This window comes from Protopterus annectens, chromosome 3.part0 (genome assembly GCF_019279795.1).
Source record: "Protopterus annectens isolate FY-2018-M chromosome 3.part0, PAN1.0, whole genome shotgun sequence".
Taxonomy (NCBI): domain Eukaryota; kingdom Metazoa; phylum Chordata; order Ceratodontiformes; family Protopteridae; genus Protopterus; species Protopterus annectens.
The window spans coordinates 322,164,123-322,184,978 of NC_056731.1; the positions used below are offsets into that span (position 1 = coordinate 322,164,123).

Consider the following 20,856-nt stretch of genomic DNA (forward strand, 5'->3'; position numbering starts at 1 on the left):
TGAGGTGTTTTTGTGGTCTTTACAGCTGTTGGAAGTGACTTGTGAGGAACATCCCAAATGGGGCATTGTACTCTATGATGGGTCTGATGAGTGACGAGTAGAGGGGCACTGTAACCTCTTTATTTCTAGATGCAAACCTTTTAGTAATTAGATGGACCACATAGAAGAATTTCCTAACTACTTTGGCAATATGATTGTCAAAGGAGAGATTACTATCTACCTGGCTCCCCAGATCTCTTATTATCTCTTTTGTATTAAGGGGGCTGCCGCCTATGTGGTAATTCGTGGGTGTTTTGTTTTTCCCAAACGGGATGACTATGCATTTTTTGGCATTTAGCTTGAGGCCATGACTTTGACACCAGGTGTCTGTCTCAGTAAGGCCTTTTTGAAGGATGCATGTCAGCCAGAGAGTCAGTTATGTCTCCCAGTTTGCAGTCATCGGCAAACTTGGATAACCATAGTCCTCCTGTGTTTGCCTGTACTTCTGAGAATTATATGCCGAACAGTAGGGGTCCCAGAACCGAGCCTTGCGGGACACCACTTGTGACTGGTTTAGAGTCAGACCTGGAGCCCGCTATTCTTACCGTGTGAGTTCTGTCTGTAAGCCAGTTGGCAACCCATCTTATGATGTAGGGGTTTATGTTCAGGCTGGTGAGTTTTTCTGTAATACCAGAGTGAGGAATGGTGTCTTGAACGCCTTGGCGAGATCAAGGTAGGCTGTGTGAACCACCTTTCCCTCGTCTATGGCCTTGTTGACTGTCTCGAAGTCAGCCAGGTTTAGTAGGCATGATCTTCCCTTAACATAGCCAAACTGGGTTGGGTCAAGTGTTTGGAGGTTCCCAATGTCTTTGTTAATGAGTTCCACGGTGATGCACTCCATAGCCTTATAGACCAGGCTAGTCAGGCTTATGTGGTGATAGTTACCAGGGTCAGTTGTGGCTCCTCCTTTGTGGAGCGGAATAACCATTGCTGTGCACCATTCTATGGGCATGTAGCCTGTGGAGAGGCTGAGGTTGAACAGCGTGTTTAGGTGAGGGGTTAGTTTGTTCTGTAGTTCATGCAAGACGCATCCTGGGACACCATCTGGCCCCATTGATGCTGTGTTTTTGGCTTTTGAAAGGGCTGTTTTCACCTGTGCTTCTGTGATTTCTGGGACACTACCCTTTTCCGGTATTGTTGTGGGCCCTTTTGAAGGTGAGAGGGAGGTGAAGTTTGCACTGAATCTATCTGCCAGGATGTTGGCAATATCAGTAGGTTCAGTATATTTTGTGCAATTTTGCACTAGCTCAGAGCATATCTGTGAGTTGCCACTTAGATTCTTGACATTGCTAAAGAAGGCTTTGTGGTTATCTTTCGAATCCTTAGCTATTTTTCTTTTGAAGTTAGCCTTGGATGATTTTATGAGGGACCTTAGTTTCTTACTGATACTGATCAGGGATGTCTTTCCTTCTTGGGATTTGCTTTTTTTCTGAACTAGTTTCCTCCTTCTGTTGTATAACCTGTTTATGGCAGGGGTCCACCAGACTGGTTTCCTTCTCTTGTGGGGAGTGAGTCTTGGTCTTGCTAGGGATGGCATGATCCATGCATCCTTTTAGGTGCTCATAGAGTGTAATTGTAAAGGATTCTGCATCTTGGGCAATGTTATCCTTTAGCGTGGGGGCTGTGAAACTTACCACCTCTGCCTTAAGTAAGGTGAAGTTTGCTTTAGAAAAGTTTTTCACTGTGGTTTCCTTGGTTGGGGGTGGTGGTGGGGTGTGGACATCCAAGATGATTAGTTTATGGTCTGATCTAACCAGTGACGGGTTGACCTCCGGTACGGAACACCTGTCGCCCATGTTGGTGATGACCAGGTCCAATATGTTGTGGCCTCTGGTAGGGGAGTTTACCAGCTGACCAAGGGCATTTGAATTGATAAATTCCAGGAAGCGGTGAGCCTGGGAGTTTGTACTCAAGTAGTTTTCCCAGTTAATTGTAGGGTAATTGAAATCGCCCAATATCAGGGTGTTCGGTAGGACCTTCATGTTTTCCAGTGTCTCCAGAAAGGCGGAGTGGTGGTCCTGGGTCATGGAGGGTGATCTGTAGCAGGCCAAAATTTACATTGCAGATTTGCCCGATGTTAGTTGCACATGGATGATCTCAGAGGTATCATGCTGCGCCACTAACCTGGAGGTGTGAGTATCCTTGATAAATATGGATACACCCCCTCCTTTTGTGTTTCGGTTTGTGTTCTGTGGCCGAAATGTGTGATATGAGTTGTAGCCCAGTAGTGCTGGAGTGCTCTCTGGAGCCTTGAACCAGGTTTCAGTTACTGCACAGATGTCAGCATTCTCCATACTTAGGAGTGCTTCGAGGGCATGCATTTTGAGATTTAAACTCCTGGCATTGAGTAGCATAACCCTCATTTTTTTACTTGTGCTGTTTATGGTGGTGGGTTTGAATTTTGAGCCTTGCCTAAAAAAGGCACTATGGGGGCAGCAAGAGCCTTGGCCAGTATTCGAAAGCCAAGGTGTGACAGGTGCAAGCCGTCTCTTGCAAAGCAACGCGGCTTGTCGAGCATGTCATCCCAGGCTGACAGACACTGGATCCCCTTTGAATGACACCAGAAGCTTAGCCAATTGTTGAAATTGATAATTTTTTTCTTTATACTGAGGTATCATTCTTGGTGAGGGCAGGATGCTACTCTGGGTCAGGGTCATACCCGCCTGGGCTACATGATCAGATAGCTCTTCCATGTCTCTTTTCATGTAGTCCAAGGAGGTATATTTCAGGTCATTCACACCAACATGAACAATGACAGAGTCCTATTTGCACTTGTTCTGGAGTGACCTGAGTGCTTGTGTTATGTGGTGGATGCTGGCTCCCGATAGGCAGCTAACAGTAACCTTCTCCTTGTCCAGCCTAGTGAGTGGGGCGTCAGTGTGCCTGACTGTTGCGTCACATATTACTAGTGTGTTAAGTATGTTATTTCACCTTAAGGGCTGTGATTGTGTGTCACATTGATTTTGTGTTTTATGTGTTGTCTGGTTTGTGGCAGAAGGTGCAGGTTTTGTGGGTGTCTGCTTTGGAGCTCTCTGATGCTTTTGCAGGTTTTTATTTAGAGCCTCCGAGTATGATTTTGTGTATTTATGTGTATTTTTTGCCAGTGCTGGTTTAGCAGGTCTATGTGAGGCTGGAGGTGTGGTGCAAGTGTTAACCTTCTCCTCATGACTGTCTGTTCCAGTCTTGGGTGGAGAGACCTTAGCCTCCAGTTTGGCTGTATAATTGCATCTCTCGCATATGTTAGTGTTTTGTAGTAGGAGGAGAGGCTGTCTGTGTACATGAGGCAGTTGTAACATTGCCTCAGGATACCCAGATTCACCAGCTGGACTGGAGAGTACACCTGAAGTTGTCGTTCGGTCATGCCTGAATAGTAGGGTGAGCTGCTTAGTTGCTTGGTTGGTGAGGGGTAGATAAAGAGCCTTGCCCTGCTGGACAGTCAAGTGTCGGGGTATATTAGTGCTTGCTATTAGGTCTGAGCAAGTGCTGGACTGTATGATGCTTTCTGAGTGCTTAGGTTGAGAGTTAGACTAGTTTCAAGTGAAAAACTGAAGAGGAGACTTAGTGGAGCCAGGAATAATTTAACCCTAGCTAACCAGTGCTGCCCGGCGCACAAAACCATGCAAACATGCTTTTTAAACTACTAACTTCTGGGCTGGAACCACTCCTCCAGGGACAGATGGCTGCTCAAAGGTCCCCTCTCTCACAGGTGAACAGAGGAACTTCCCTCTATCCATGTAAGGTATGGGCAACTCAGAAACTTGTAACAAAGCCCTGAATTCAGCACTAGCCTGAAAGCTGGACTATATTAGCTTAGAAAGGCAGGAAACAAAAAACAGTAAAAAGTACACTTAAAACAGCTTTAAACGACTACAAGCGATCAGAAAAGGCTGTCACACTTTAGTGTGTAGCCTACAACAGTTAAACAATTTATTTAAACAAAAAAACAACTTTTTAAAAGTGCAGGCAGGCAAATAAGTACAAAATGTGAAAAAAAACAAGCTTTTACCTCACAATAAGTGCTGGAAAAATCAGCGTTTAGGCGGAAAACAGTTAAGTACAGCAAGAAAATACAGAAAATTGATAATCACTCCAAAGTCTCTCTTTTAAGCTAGAAGGATTGTATCAGTTTAAGGCTTTCTAGTGCTTTCCAGTAGGTTAGCTACAGGAAAGATGGGAAATAAGTGCAGATGTGGTCTTTTAAACCAGAAAGTTGAAAGAGATGGACAGCGTCCCGAATGATCAATAAACTACATCAATAAACTACAATTCCTGGGCCAAGAACCACTCCTCTTGTGGTAGACAGGCTACCTAGTACTTACCACTCCAACTGATAAGCTAGAAAGCTGCACTCCAACACAAAGGCTTGGGGGGCTCAGAAGTTTACAAACAGTCTTTGATACAGCAAATCTGTACCTGGACTAGACTAGTTACGGGAAAGGTGGGGATCAAGTGCAAACATGGGCTTTAAAACCAGAAAGTTGAGAGAGATGGAAAAAACTGCCTGAACAGCCAATAAACTACAATTTCTGGGCCAGAACCACTCCTCTTGTGGTAGATAGGCTACCTAATGCTTACCACTCCCACTGATAAGGTAGAAGGTTCCCTCCAACACAGAAATGCTTGGGGGGGCTCAGAATCTTACAAAGAGTCCTGGATACAGCAAATCTGTGCCTGGACTAGACTAGTTACAGGAAAGGTGGGGAACAAGCGCAAACGCAGGCTTTTAAGCCAGCAAGTTGAAAGAGATGGAAAACTGCCTAAACAGCCAATAAACTACAATTTCTGGGCCAAAACCCACTCTTCCCATGGTAGGTAGGCTACCTGATGCTTACCACTCCCACTGATAAGGTAGAAGGCTTCTCTCCAACACAGAAAGGCTTGGGGGGGGGGCTCAGAATCTTACAAAGAGTCCTGGATACAGCAAATCTATACCTGGACTAGACTAATAACAGGAAAGGCAGGAAACAAGCACAAACACAGGCTTTTGAATCAGAAGGTTGAAATAGATGGAAGAACTTCCCAAACTGCCAATAAACTATAATTTCTGGGCCAGAAACCTCTCCTCCTGTGGTAGATAGGCTACCTAGTGCTTATCACTCCCACTGATAAGCTAGAAGGCTTCCCTCCAACACAGAAAGGCTTGGGGGGCTCAGGAGCTTACAAACAGTCCTGGATACAGCAAGTCTGTATCTGGACTAGACAAGTTACAGGAAAGGCAGGAAACAAGCTAGGAATTTTTTTTTTTACAGAAAAGTAGCAGTAAATACAATTCAAATGCAGTGCAGGCTAGCACATGTGTATCAATATTACAGCAAATACAATTTAATTAAATGCAATTAAATTAACAAATGACTAAAAACAAGTGCAGAAGGCATTAAATTAGAAGGCTACTAACAAGCAGTAATAAGTGCAGAGTAAGTAACAGTACGCAGAACAGCAACTAAGACAGTTACAGAAAGAGCAGCTGAATATATATATATATATATATATATATATATATATATATATATATATATATATTTTTTTTTTTTTTTTTTGAGGGAGGGAACACAGCAAGATTAAGAGGCTACAGGGGTTGTCCTTCTCAAATGATCTCTTTGTATATAGTAGGAGTGCCTGAAATCAGAATATGATCTCACTGCACTCAACTTGAGTGAGCAAATGAGATGGGCCCAAAAGGAGTATTCAAATACAAACTTACAAGAGGGGTGGGCAGTTTCAAAGCCACCACCAACACAAGAACAGGGAGGGTGGGTCGGAAAAACACAGCGGAGACAACAAGAGACAGAAATAATACAGCATTACTATAAATAATAGGCAAGTGTATAAATACAGCACAGTGCAAATTGAGTTGCAAAAAGTGTACTTATCAGTTTGAAATAGATTCCAATTCTGCAGCTCAAAGCAAATCTATCAGCTTTCCAGCAGTTCATAGTATGTATGTATATGTATGTATGTATGTATACCCCTCTAGTAGATGCTGATAAAGGGATGTGATAGACATCATGAAGTATCTATTATCAACCACTCTGCCAATATCAGCAAGAGTTTGTCTTGACTAAGCCTGCATCATTAGCAACCAGGTAAAAGTAGATGGAATTAAGCCCTACACTACAGAGATGAAAAGTAGTAAATCAGAACACTACAAGATATCAGAGTATCCTACACTGAAAAATGTATAAAAAATAACAAAAAGTAAAAGATTAAAAACTTTACAAAGTATTTACAGCAAAATACACGCATAAACTTGATTGGTGCAACTTCTCAGAGAGAAAAAATGCAAGGCAGATCAGCCCTACATTTCCCACAGTCAAATACAAAATAATATCACAAATATTAAAAAACATTTAAACGTAAGCTAAGAAATATAAAAGTATAACATCTTCAGTACAGCACAAAAATTAAGAAAGCAATTAAACATTAAGCTACTAGGAAGTATAAAAAGAATACTCAATTAATCTCCTCAAAAAGTAACATAAAATGGTGGCCAGAGCAAGAAAGAAACATGAAGAAATCTAGCCCCATACAGGAAGCATCTGACTATCTCAATAAAAATACTATTAAAAACATAAAAGAACTGACAAATGTGGACAAAATTTTAGAAAAGCATCTTGGTTTCAAAATAAAAGAACTGTGCTCAGTCATGATTCAGCAGCAGTGCCACGCAAAGGAAATCCTGCAAAAAACATTTAGCATTTAACATTACAGATAATAGTATCTATTAAAATGCACATCATGCCAATACCTTTTGTATTAATTTGTTAACTAGTTAGCCTACTGGACACAAGTGTCCCTGTTCAGAGTTACCTAGGACAGAAATAATACAGCATTACTATAAATAATAGGCAAGTGTATAAATACAGCACAGTGCAAATTGAGTTGCAAAAAGTGTACTTATCAGTTTGAAATAGATTCCAATTCTGCAGTTCAAAGCAAATCTATCAGCTTTCCAGCAGTTCATAGTATGTATGTATATGTATGTATGTATGTATACCCCTCTAGTAGATGCTGATAAAGGGATGTGATAGACATCATGAAGTATCTATTATCAACCACTCTGCCAATATCAGCAAGAGTTTGTCTTGACTAAGCCTGCATCATTAGCAACCAGGTAAAAGTAGATGGAATTAAGCCCTACACTACAGAGATGAAAAGTAGTAAATCAGAACACTACAAGATATCAGAGTATCCTACACTGAAAAATGTATAAAAAATAACAAAAAGTAAAAGATTAAAAACTTTACAAAGTATTTACAGCAAAATACACGCATAAACTTGATTGGTGCAACTTCTCAGAGAGAAAAAATGCAAGGCAGATCAGCCCTACATTTCCCACAGTCAAATACAAAATAATATCACAAATATTAAAAAACATTTAAACGTAAGCTAAGAAATATAAAAGTATAACATCTTCAGTACAGCACAAAAATTAAGAAAGCAATTAAACATTAAGCTACTAAGAAGTATAAAAAGAATACTCAATTAATCTCCTCAAAAAGTAACATAAAATGGTGGCCAGAGCAAGATGGAAACATGAAGAAATCTAGCCCCATACAGGAAGCATCTGACTATCTCAATAAAAATACTATTAAAAACATAAAAGAACTGACAAATGTGGCCAAAATTTTAGAAAAGCATCTTGGTTTCAAAATGAAAGAACTGTGCTCAGTCATGATTCAGCAGCAGTGCCACGCAAAGGAAATCCTGCAAAAAACATTTAGCATTTAACATTACAGATAATAGTATCTATTAAAATGCACATCATGCCAATACCTTTTGTATTAATTTGTTAACTAGTTAGCCTACTGGACACAAGTGTCCCTGTTCAGAGTTACCTAGGATTACTGTCTGGCAAAGTGACTTACTCAAAGACGCAAACAGTAGACAAATGAAAGTCAGAATTGTCAAACCCTGGACAACAGAAAACTGCCTATCAACATTTCATAGCTTTAATTCTGTATGCTGACTGCCAGACAAAATCCCTTTCCTCTGTAAAGAGAACCAATGTCAAAAGTTTTTTTTTATTATAATAGAATAAAAAGTAAATTAAAGAGCTTCTTATAAAAAAAAAATAACAAATTCTTGTCAAATGACAAATCCAAGTCAGGAGCATACCACATCAGCTAGTTTGGAGAGGTCCGGTCTGTAGTTTGACCCTGCTGCAAGCACCTATCCACATTCTCAAGCTCCATAACAAGATCCCAAACTCTAACATATACTTCAATGCCAGATACATAACTCCTCCAACAGATGACCCCCCACTTATAATTCTTAAATATTTTAATCCTGAGTGCAGAAAATGTACAGAAGGTAACAGTCTACACTATTGAGGTGAATTTCTTGGCATTCATGTCTCAAACACACAAAAAAGTGGGTTATGATCGACAACCAAGTCATAATCATGTATGTCATCCTTTCCTGTTATGTTGCTGCACTGAATTTTACAAGACTGGGATTTGACAGTGGTGCTCTTGAGAGTCATGTAATTAGCATCAGTCGTAACCTATGATGTGCTTCTTTTGATAGGCAGAAGTTTGTTACATGAGTGATCAGTGGTGTAAAGTGAAGTTGATGCATGTCATTTGTATAAAAAAAGCTGTGATTGTGGCATCTGAGAAATTCCCATACTCCAAAACAAAATGGTCTCAGAGTTAGTAAATGTTAGTAGCAAGAGTGTGGGGCCAAGGGGCACAACGTCCTACCCCAGCAAATTGCTTTAGAAGTGTTACAATGAGTTTTATTTGTCAGCATTTCAATCAGAACCCTCAGTTTAATGACTGCATTGAGTGATGATCACTCGTATCTTGAATTTCTCTCATAGAACCATTTGTGATACCAGTATAATATGTAATACCTGGCATTAGACATTTTAATACTTTTAGATTAAATGATAAAATGAATAAATATGGAACAAATTAAGCAGCTGGAGTAATACAATGATGTTAAAGTAATGAAGCCACAGGCAAGCTAGGTTGTGTACAGTGAGTATGCTTTCTGGAAGATTGGAATTTGTAAGGTAGACAGGAATCCTCTACTGGTAGTTGCTGGGTAATAGGTAATGTCTGAAGTTTTTAAGATAAATTTTATGCCATCTGTCAGTTGTACATCTTTTCATGACTGGTTTACAGAGGGATGTAACTTAGTATAATGTTAATTACCAGATTAACAAATAGAAACATAAACCTAACATAGATAATAACAATTGTATTTCTGCCATAATTAACAGGAAGGCCCTGGAAGTGAAAAAAAAAGGTTTATTGTTTACTCATTACACTCACCGAATCTCTTGTTTCATGAAAAGTAGACAGTGGCCTTTTTTTGTAGTGAATGGCTGTTTGAAAATGTACACAATCTAGCAATAATTTTTAGACTGTTGATAGTAAATAAAGTTGCATACATTATCTCACATTTTTTAGTATTACTTTCAGATGTATTTTAACACCATTGTCTGTTTGTCTATGTGAATAATTTTAGCAGTGTGTAGAAATATTACAACTAGTTTTCCTTTTGTATTTTAGCTTGCTGTTCTTAGTCCTTCCTGTTTTTATTCTGCTAAACTTGTTATATTTAATGGGCATGAAGTCCAGTCTGTAATGTTCTTTCCACTGTGTTCAGATACAGTTTGTGTTGGAGAGGGGTTAAACTTTGACGTATTGCTTGACGCTAGTCTGTATCCCAGATTGTTGCAGTTAATTCTTTTGCTAATGGCCATATTTGTTTCATAGAAACGAAGTGCAAGAGTGAACGTCGTGGGCAGTCCGAGTGCCCTTCATCCTTCCCCTCTCAGTACAGGTAATTCATCACATGGTGGAACTATTTATTTTATATTTACCCTTTACAGTATTGTTGTCTTGTGTTGTGTCCTGCTTCTGTGGACTTTCAGATTGGAGTGTACGGTGCATAGGGAGTGAAAGTGAAAACCGACTTGATTATGTAAAAGGGAAAATGGTCATGGAAACATTTGAACAAAGTATGAGATAATTGCAAAAGTAGTGTGATCTATGGGACATACTGTGTCCCTTTTATGGTTATATGAACTGAAATACAAATATTAATCAATCAGTGCAGACAGAAATGAGAATGCAGCATTTTTCTTAGTTTTGTATCTAACAGCTTAGTGTTATATTACCTTTATGCACCATAATGAGTTGTAGATCCAGAACAGATGTGGATGGGGGAGCTACTGCTTTCCAAACACGAATGTCCGTAGTCATTCAGTGCAATTTAGCCCCACTTTTTAGTATATTCACTCCTCATTTGCTTTTCATGTTATTCATATTTAGAAATGTATTGATGAAGCTGCAAATTCCTGAAAACAACTAAATTTCATTGAAACGTTCAAGCCATTAGAAAAATCCAAAAGGTGATCATTTTTGCTTGCCCCTCTCCAAAGCCTGGCCTCTCACAATCACCTTAATTACTTTTTTCTTGTTTTTTTTTTTCACACTTTGCCTTACTCTTCAGCTTTTTTCCATCTGTTCAATATACCCTAACCGGATAAGACTGTAGCGAAATAACTGAAGAAACCCTTTCTTCTGGATACTCAGTGGTATATTTTAGATCTTTTTTCCAATCTTTTAATACAGTGTTGACCTGAACAAAATGACACCTAAAGGAAGCAATTCAATCTTATTTTCTTTCAAGGAAGAAATAAGTTGTGTCCAAAGATTAATGTTCATAGCTGACAGAAATAGCATTTCCCATAAACTGAGAGGACAGTTGCTTACAGCACTACACAAATCATATTCAAGAATGGTGCCTGTCTCCCAAAAGATAGCGACATTGTGTGCATCCTTCTGATGTTATTTGTATTGGAATGATTGTAAAATAACGTGGCTGTAGGTGTATGGTATTAAGTTTAGGAAGCAGGAGGGGAGTTTAGATTTAAGAAGCAATCGGGAACAGGAGGGGATATTCAGGTTTAGATAGTAGGAGTGAGGTGTAGGCTTAGGCAGGGGGAATGGAGTTTTAAGTTTACCAGAGACTTTAGGTTTAGGGAGTGATTAGGGAATTTAGGACTAGGTAACAGGAGGGGAGTTGTATAGTTATGGTTATGAAGTGAATGTCCATGTTAATGTTGGGGACCATTTTGGAGTTTTAGAGTTAGATTTTGAGCTCTGGTATGGCTGTGCAGTTTAGTATGGTCAGTGGGAGGCCTAGGTAATTAAGTAAGATTGAATCCTTGGGTATTATTTTTCATAGGAGATGATGACTTGCCAGAGTACTTTCTAAGTGTTTGGTAGCAGTGACTCTTTTTGTATTTGTCATTTCTACTTTCTTCAGAGTTTATGCATCTATTAAATTGGTGTATGCGTAAGATTGGAGGTGTATGGAGAATGGACTCCACTGCAGAAAATAATAATTAAATACATAAGTAAAATTCTTCAGTGGGTTGAGTTCCCAATGAGTTGAACTCAGCAAATTGATAAATCATTGACATGAATGTTAGGGTGAAACCTTGGGAGCTACCTGTGTTAATGCGTCAGTCAAAAAGAAGTGATGATCTGATAGAACACAGTCATTTTAAAATAATAAGTTTTAGAAAAAATGCTATTACATACAAGTATTCGGACTGTCATTGCCTGGGTCCCAAATTCAAAAGAACAGTGAATGAAAAAGAACAAGTCAAGGTATTTCATTTTGATCAAAGCCTTCAAATTCAGTCTTATTATCCACTTTTTCAAAACATTATCCTTTTCAGAAGTACTAGACACGTTTACTTCACCAGTATCAGATTTAGTCAACAGATCTTAAAGTAAGTCTTTAATGCTCTTTAATATTGCCTAGCAAGGTATTTAACAGTTATCTAGCATATTTCCAGTTATTATCTACCTGTCCCTCAATAATCCTTCTCTTTGACACATTCACCACCCCCCCCTTAAGAAAGAGTGGCCAACTAAAACAAATACATTGCATATAAGATAAGTAATAAATTGGTCAATCAATAAATATATAAATACTTCATTTGGAAACTAAGCGTAACTAATATAATAACTGTAGAAAAGATATTGAAAATTAACCATGGAAAGTAAACATGATTTCCTGAGTAAACTGTTATGCAGAATATAAAGAATAGAAAATATATTGAAAATTAACTATGGAAAGTAAATATGTAATCTCTTAAGTAAACTGTTATGCAGAATATAAAGATGTTTAAAACCTAAAAGTACAAGTTTATAAGCTTTAGGAAGAAAAATAAAATTAGAAGAACATATGAAACTCAATACTACCAAGAACCAATTTGTAACAAGTAATGGGTTAAAAAAAGAACCCAGTTAGAGTGAATGAATAATAGCATGCCCAGATTTATAAAGTGTCAACTATATCACAATACTTAGTAATGAAACAGTTAAATATCAGTAAGGTCCCAGTCCTATCTTCAATTCATTGTTGGTATCAGATCTTATGTCAGATGTAATGTCAGGTCTTATTACTTTGTAACATAACAAAACACACATGTTTAACAAGTTTAACACAATTAATGGCATGTTTTTACATGTATTGTGTATTAACTACAAGAAAGACCCAGGCTGGATAGAGTCTTTACTGTGTAGGACCCTAAACTTCTTATAGTCAGAGGTCTATGAGTTATTTACAAATGACCCCTTACGTTTATACTGGTGTTTCAGCTGCACTACTACGTCAACATGTATTTGCAAATCGTAATGGCATTAGTAAACCTGAAATGTGCCATTAAACTTATTAGAACTTCATAATTCACAGTTATAATTCCTTTTTTTTATTTGTTTTTCTGAATTTATAATCACATACTGAGTCTAAAAATGTCCCAGCTTGCTCAGCTCTACCAGTCAATAGATACAAATAAATACGTTATGTCAAAATACCTTCAGTAAAGGATTTAAATGCTGTCTGTTTTTAAGTGCAAAATTGTCCGAGATTTTTTAGCCACTATTACTATATATTGTGAACAATCTTTTCTAAATATATTTCAAGAATCTTGATATTTGTTGTTATTGGTAAATTCCTGACCACTTTATTACTAATTGTGTTTTATCAGATTAATGCATGGTCTGATAATCTTGGGTGCACTTTCATATTATGTACATCAGCAACCAGAATGGTAGGGAAAAAAAAATCTCCAGTGTTGCATAGGTTTTAAACCTGAGTTCTGGATGTGTGAAATCTGTTTGACCTGGGCATTTTAGTTTCAAGTAATCCATTAAATTATGCAGCTGTGGAAAATATGTCTTTCCTTACATTTCCACTGTTCATAGGAGGCTCAAGGCTGTTGAGCCTGTAATCATTATACCCTGCTAATTCCCGAACTAGACTCAACCTCCCCTTTCAGTCAGGGCTAGGCCTATCAAGCCTGAGGTGAATTTATGAATACCCATCCAATTATCCATGTCCCATTTAAAGGATGGTAGTGTATCACAGTGTTTTATGTGCAGGAGGAATCTGTTCCAGAGGTGAGGGAAACAGTGAGTAACTAATCTGTCTCCCCACCTTGATTTATTGATCTGCTGAAACAGATTTAAATCCCTTGTTCTGGTATTTGTTGAACTGTTTGGATTGTGAAGGCACAAAAGATCCTAGACCACTGGATCACTGGTTGCCTGGAAAGCAAGGCATAGGTCTCCCTGAGGAACCTCCATGACACATAAAAGAGGGACAGTGCTTCTCTTCTTTTCTGGTAGCTTAGTGATTTTAAGACTGTGATCCTGTTTGTTATGTACCTTTGGGGTCTTTTCACCCATTTGATATGTCTGGTGAGGTATGTCCTAAAGGGGGGCACTGTATTATATAATGGGTTTGATAAGTGCTGAATTCAAGGGGAAAATGGCTACCAGTAACCACTTTAGATCTGGATAATATTCCCTTGGAGCTTGGTGATCAGCTGTGCTAGATGGAAGTATTTCCTGATAGGCATTACTATATGGTAATCAAAAGAGAAGGAATTATCAACCCAGATCTCTAACTACATTTTAATTTTGAAGTGAATTGCTGTACCAAATAATGAGTTAAAAAAGGAACCCAGTTGGAGTGAATGAGTAATAGCATGTTCATATTTATCCTATATTAAAGTGTCAATTATATCACAATACTTAGTAATGAAACAATTAAATATCATTAAGGTCCCATCTTCACGTCATTGCTAATGTCAGATCTCATTACTTTATATCATAACAACCATAATTCTAGAAGGGTTTGTAATTATTCTTGGCTTCAGATGCTAACCTGAAAATGGGGGGGGGGGGGGGTTGCACTTTTTTTAGAATTTAAGTCAATTTTCAATACACTATAGGCATTTAGAAGAGTAAAGTCCTTCTAGAGGGTTTCTGTGTCAGAAGAGGATGACTCCCAGTTTGCAGTCATCTGCAGAATTGGTCAGCCATGGGTCTCAGTGTTTGGTGTGTAGATCAGAGAAGTAAATACTGAACAAAAGTAGTCCCAGCACTGAGCTTTGTGGGACACCACTGGTCACCTACATGTTCTTTGATGCTGCCTCTGCTCCCCACACAGGGTGCATTTGGTCTTTTAACCAATTTGCTACTCATCTTACAACAAAAGAATTTATGTTTTAACACATTTAGTTTATTAATTATGGTAGCATGGGGAATTATATCAAATGCCTTGTCCAGATCAAGATTAGCTGTGTGTACAGTGTGAGTGTTACCTGTTGAAAGAAGTTTACCATGTTCATCAGACAAGGGTCTACCTTTTAGAAAAACAAATTTACTGTGAATCTAACCTGATGAGATTGTTGATGTTAATCAAATCTGATATAATGTGTTTCATGGCCTTACAAATGAGACAAATTAGGCTGATGGGGTTTTTGTTTCTGAGGTCAATAGTAGGGCCACCTTTATGGGGTGGCATAATTGTGCTGTACCCCATACTTCTGGGACTGAGACTGTATGCCAGCACAGGTTAAAAAGCAGTTCATGTGGGCATATTTGGTGCTATTTATGAACCAGCCTGGTGTGTTATCTGGGTCCATGTGTTCTTTGTCTTGGACAGCACTTTCAATACATGTTGTTCAGTGATGATAGAAGTTTGAGAGAGATGTGGATAGTAGAGCTTTGGATGGTCATCTCAGAAATGAAATTTGCAGTACATTTATTTGCTAATATGAGTTATGTACATTGCTAAGAGTTGTTTCTTAGTTTGCTAACATAACTAAAGAAGAATAAATACGTAAAAAATAAAAGTATCACAACAGAATGACCAGGCAGGAAAAAACACAGTCTCTGAATCCTCCTATTGAAGGATTCAGAGACTGTGTTTTTTTCCTGCCTGGTCATTCCATTGTGATACTTTTATTTTTTACATATTTATCTTTATTATTTTCACAACAGAGTGTTTATCCCTTGGTCTATAGGCTATTTTTATTATAACTAAAGAAGAGTTTGTAATTGTTCTTGGCTTCAGATGCTAACCTGAGTTTGTGGGCTGTATTAGTAGATCCAATAGTCTTTTTTTTTAATTCTTAGTAATCATCATCTTTTGGCTGTTCCCGTTAGGGGTCGCCACAGCAGATCATCTGTTTCCATTTCTTCCTGTCCTCTGCATCTTGCTCTGTCACACCAACCACCTGCATGTCCTCTCTCATCACATCCATAAACCTTATCTTACGCCTTCCTCTTTTCCTGTTACCTGGTAGCTTCATCCTTAGCATCTTTTTCCCCAATGTACTCAGCATCCCTCCTCAGCACATGTCCAAACCAACGTAATCTTGCCTCTCTGGCTTTGTCTCCAAACCTTCCAACCTGGGCTGACCCTCTAATATACTTTTTCCTAATCCTGTCCACCCTCATCACACCCAGTGCATATCTTAACATCTTTAACTCTGCCACATCCAGCTCTAACACCTGCATTTTTGTCAATGCCACTGCCTCCAACCCATATAACATAGCTGGTCTCACTACCCTCTTGTAGACCTTCCCTTTCACTCTTACTGGTACTCGTCTGTCACAAGTCACTCCTGACACTCTTCTCTACCCAACCATCCTGCCTGTACTCTCTTCTTCACCTCTCTTCCACACTCACCATTACTCTGAACTATTGATCCCAAGTATTTAATCTCATCCACCTTCACCACCTCTACTCCTTGCATCCTCACCATTCCTCTATCCTCCCTGTCATTCCACACATATATTTTGTCTTAGTCCTGCTGACCTTCATTCCTCTTCTCTCTAGAGCATATCTCCATCACTCCAGGGTCTCCTCCACCTGTTCCCTACTCTCACTACAGATCACAATGTCATCTGCAAACATCATAGTCCATGGGGACTCCTGTCTGATCTCGTCTGTCAACATGTCCATCACCATTGCAAATAAGAAAGGGCTCAGAGCTGATCCTTTATGTAATCCCACCTCCACATTAAACGCATCCATCACTCCCACCACAGACCTCACCGCTGTCACATTACCCTCGTACATATCCTGTACCACTCTTACATACTTCTCTGACACTCCTGACTTCCTCATACAATACCACAACTCCTCTCTAGGCACCCTGTCATATGCTTTGTCTAAGTCTACAAAAACACAATGCAACTCCTTCTGACCTTCTCTGTACTTCTCCATCAACACTCTCAGAGCAAGCATTGCATCTGTAGTGCTTTTTCCCGGCGTGAAACCATACTGCTGATCACTAATCATCATGTCCCTTCTTAACCTAGCTTCCACTACTATTTCCCATACCTTCATGCTGTGACTGATCAATTTAATCCCTCTGTAGTTACTGCAGCTCTGCACATCACCCTTATTCTTAAAAATTGGTACCAAAACACTTTTTCTCCATTCCTCAGGCATCCTCTCACTTTCCAAGATTTCATTAAACAATCTGGTTAAAAACTCCACTGCCATTTCACCTAAACACCTCCATGCTTCCACAGGTATGTCATCTGGACCAACAGCCTTTCCATTCTTCATCCTCTTCATAGCTATCCTTACTTCCTCCTTGCTAATCCATTGCACTTCATGATTCACTATCCCCACATCATCCAACCTTCTCTCCCTCTCATTCTCTTCATTCATCAACCCCTCAAGGTACTCCTTCCATCTGCTCAACACACTCTCCTCGCTTGTGAGTACGTTTCCCTCATTATCCTTTATCACCTTTACCTGCTGCACATCATTCCTAGCTCGGTCCCTCTGTCTAGCCAATCGGTACAGGTCCTTTTCTCCCTCCTTAGTGACCAACCTTTCATACAACTCTTCATATGCCTTATCCTTAGCCTTCGCCACCTCTCTCTTTGCCATGCACCTTGTCTCCTTATACTTCTGTCTATTTTCTTCATCTCTCTGACAATCCCACTTCTTCTTTGCCAACCTCTTTCTCTGTATACTCTCCTGTACTTCCTCATTCCACCACCATGTCTCCTTGTCGTCCTTCCTCTGTCCAGATGTCATACCAAGCACCTTTCTAGCCATCTCCCTTACTAGCTCTGCTGTAGTTACCCAGCTGTTTGGTAACTCTTCACTGCCACCCAGTGCCTGTCTTAACTCTTCCATGAACTCCACCTCACAATTACCCTTTTTCAATTTCCACCATTTGATCCTTGAATTCTTAGTCAAATTCCTTATATTTCCTTGATTTAGAGGTCTTTAGATCTGCTATATACTTTAATGAGTTTTTCCTTTTTTTGTAGATTTTTCTTATGTTGTGGACTAGCAGAATGGTTTGCTTTTAATTTCAAATTATACTTGGATGTGGAATGGGCTACCAGTTCTGTAACTTTATTTATGTTGATAAAGCTACTTTGCAAATCAGTCTGCTGAAGCTATGTCTAGGGAGTTGTTGTGAGTGGATTCAATACTTCTTAAACTTAATGAAAATCATTGTAAAGTACTCAAGTTAGGCTTAGGTTTTATACCCAGCCATAGATCATGCCTAACACGAAGTATATTGCAGTTAACGATGTATAGTAGGAAATTGAATTTGGCGTATATTTTCAAAGATTCTTTTATTAAACAGACTCTAAGTAGGCCATCAATGTTTAATCCTTCATTGCATTTTACAGTTAGGAAGTTTAAGGCTTTCTGCAAAAGGGATATTAGAATGTTGTTAAATACTACACCAGATAAACCCTATTATAATCTGTCATCTGCTGAATCTGATGCATTAAAAGAATTGAGCAATTTGAAAAATTTGAGATTTATGAAAGCTGATAAGGGAGTGGTTTGGTTATTATTCATTGCAAAGAGTATTATTCGAGTATGGAAAATATGTTGGGGAACCAAACAGATTATGAAGAAGTTTCTCTTTGTGTCATCTGTAATAGATATAAGTATCTGTATTCATGTTTAGATGATATGATACATAATAAAGAGATAGATGTTAACTTATATAACCTATTCTATAGTAAACATCCATGTACTGGTATTCTGTTTGGTATACCCAAAATTCCTAAAGATTCCAACCCACTCCCCTTTTAGACCTATAGTGTCGGCTGCTGGTAGTATTACTGAGGGAATGTCTATTTATTTAGACACTGTTTTGAATCCACTGCTACAAGGTTTACCGTCATATTGTCGTGATTCATGGGATTTTTTGGATCACATTCGGAATTTTCAGATAAAATAGGTCATATGATGATGGATGTTTGACTTTGATTACTGTGGACATAGAGTCATTATTTACGTCTGTACCAATTTGTGAAGGAATCGAATTTGCTAGAAATTATTTAAGTAAATATAGTGATATGTCAGCTGATCAAATCAATGTATCCTGTACATTATTAGAAATGGTATTAAATAATAATTGTTTCCTTTTTCATGACAAGTATTATAGATAACTTGGAGGTGTGGCTTGTGGGTCCAGTGTTGCTCCAGCTTTTGCCATCTTCGTACTTGGATGGTGGGAAAGAGAGTGTTTACCAAAAATGATAAGTCTTACAAATATCTTGTTTTATAATCGGTTTGTTGATGACCTGTTCTTTATTTTTCATGGTGATATCGATGTTAATAATTTCTTGACAGATTAAAATGGGACCTCTGAATTTTTATCCTTTACTTTGTGTAGTTTTGGACATGAAGTAAATTTTCTGGATGTTAAACTGATGAGGGACATTTCTACATGGTGTTTTCACAGTAACTTGTATAGGAAAAATACTTTTTTGAATAGTTATTTACATTGGTTAAGTAATCATCCAGGTTATATGAAACAAAACATACCCAGAGGACAATTTATTAGGGCATCTCGAATGATTAGTGAAGGTGAGATGTTTAAAAAGGAAGTGGAAAATATTATTGAATTATTTGTAGAAAGGGGTTACCCATTAGTTTTACTTGAGAAAATGGCTGAGGAAATTCTAAGGAAAAGGGATATTTATTTTCCACCGATTATAAAAGATGGTTTCAGGCCAGGTATAAAAACAATAAAAACAATGATAAGTCCCTTAAAGAATTACCACATTGTTGTTTAGAAATGTCTGTTGATACATCCAATATAAAAATATTATAATACATAATTGGAGGATTATTAGTAGTCATAAGGATGTTGGACAAGCTTTAGGAGATGGGCCACTATTTGTTAACACTAAAGTTAGTAGTATCAAACAGCATTTGGGTAAGGATGATACCAAAATTATCAATACAGTTACAAACAGGAGTAAAGGAACATATAGATATAATGATTGCTCCAGTTGTAGGTGTATATATATATATATATATATATATATATATATATATATATATATATATATATATATATAAGGGTTCTTTTGTGATGTTACCCCATTTAAGTTTGTGGCTCTATTGGGGTGGTATACCTGGCCATATGTTTAGCGTGTGACTCTTTCTCTGTAGGTATGACTACGAGGCATTTGCAGGATAGGATACAAGAACATTTAAGAGCAATAAGGAGAAGAGATGAAAATAATGCTCTATATAAACATTCTTGAATATGTGTTAATTTTAATAAGTTCTTATTTTTGGTATTGGAACACGTTAATAAGAGTAAGAGAGAGGGTAATTTTAAAACCTTAGTTGAAACTAGAGAAGTGAGTTGGCAGATAAAACTAGGTGCAGATGCTACACCTGGTTTAAATTAACATATAAACATTAAATGTTTTTACAAACCAGAAAACTAAATGGTTAAATTTTATAGAATTACGTAATTATCTAGGAATTTGTATGTAATTGAATTAATTGTCATTTAGTTGGTTCTTGGTTTTATATATTTTAGTATAAATTGAGTGAGAACAAAGTGTGCTTTTATTCTGGTGACGTATTTGTCGAAAGCGGAGATTAAAACTTTTTTGCATTAATTCAGCTTCGTCTTCTGTGCCTTGAAGTGAATTTTTGGTTGACCTTCCATATTGTCCAGTGTAAAGTAAAACTTGGTTTATTTTCAAAGAGTTGCAGAGCTTTAAATAAGTTAAGGATTTATGGTCAATTGAGATAGTTTTTAGTTGAGCTTAAATAACATGAAGATCTACGGTCTGTTAACAGTTATTGGTTAAGGGGTAGATGTAAAACTCATAGTTTGAAAAGCACTTTGGAAACGTAATGCATGTGCATGAGCTAACAGAATCTGAAGATAAGAAGCATATGTTTCAAATAGTGCAAATATCGAACCTATACAAAATAATTACTGCAGCTGTTTTAATTTCAGCTACAATATTCTGACATCTTCATTCCTGGCCTCGTGTAATCTGTTCAAGATAAAAGCAACCCCTTCCTCACAAATATATTGTTATTTGAGATGATCACTTTTTAAAACCATGACATGAAGAAAGCAAAGACTGTTTTCTTTTGTTAGGTGAACTTTGTTATTTTAATATCAGTGTCCACTTCAATCAAGTGTTTAACCAACCTGTGTGTTGTAATTTTTGTAGTTTGAGACAT

At 38.0% G+C, this 20,856-nt stretch overlaps 1 protein-coding gene across 5 annotated transcripts in view; it reads left to right on the forward strand.

The window, feature by feature from the left end:
* The window catches only part of GRB10 (growth factor receptor bound protein 10), a 2,734,830-nt gene that overhangs the window by 2,658,516 nt on the left and 55,458 nt on the right, over positions 1-20,856 (forward strand). For all 5 annotated transcript variants that reach the window (XM_044064795.1, XM_044064794.1, XM_044064798.1 and 2 more), the window contains one exon: positions 9,765-9,831. In XM_044064795.1, the coding sequence (XP_043920730.1) occupies positions 9,765-9,831 (67 nt within the window). The remainder of the gene's footprint in view (positions 1-9,764; positions 9,832-20,856) is intronic.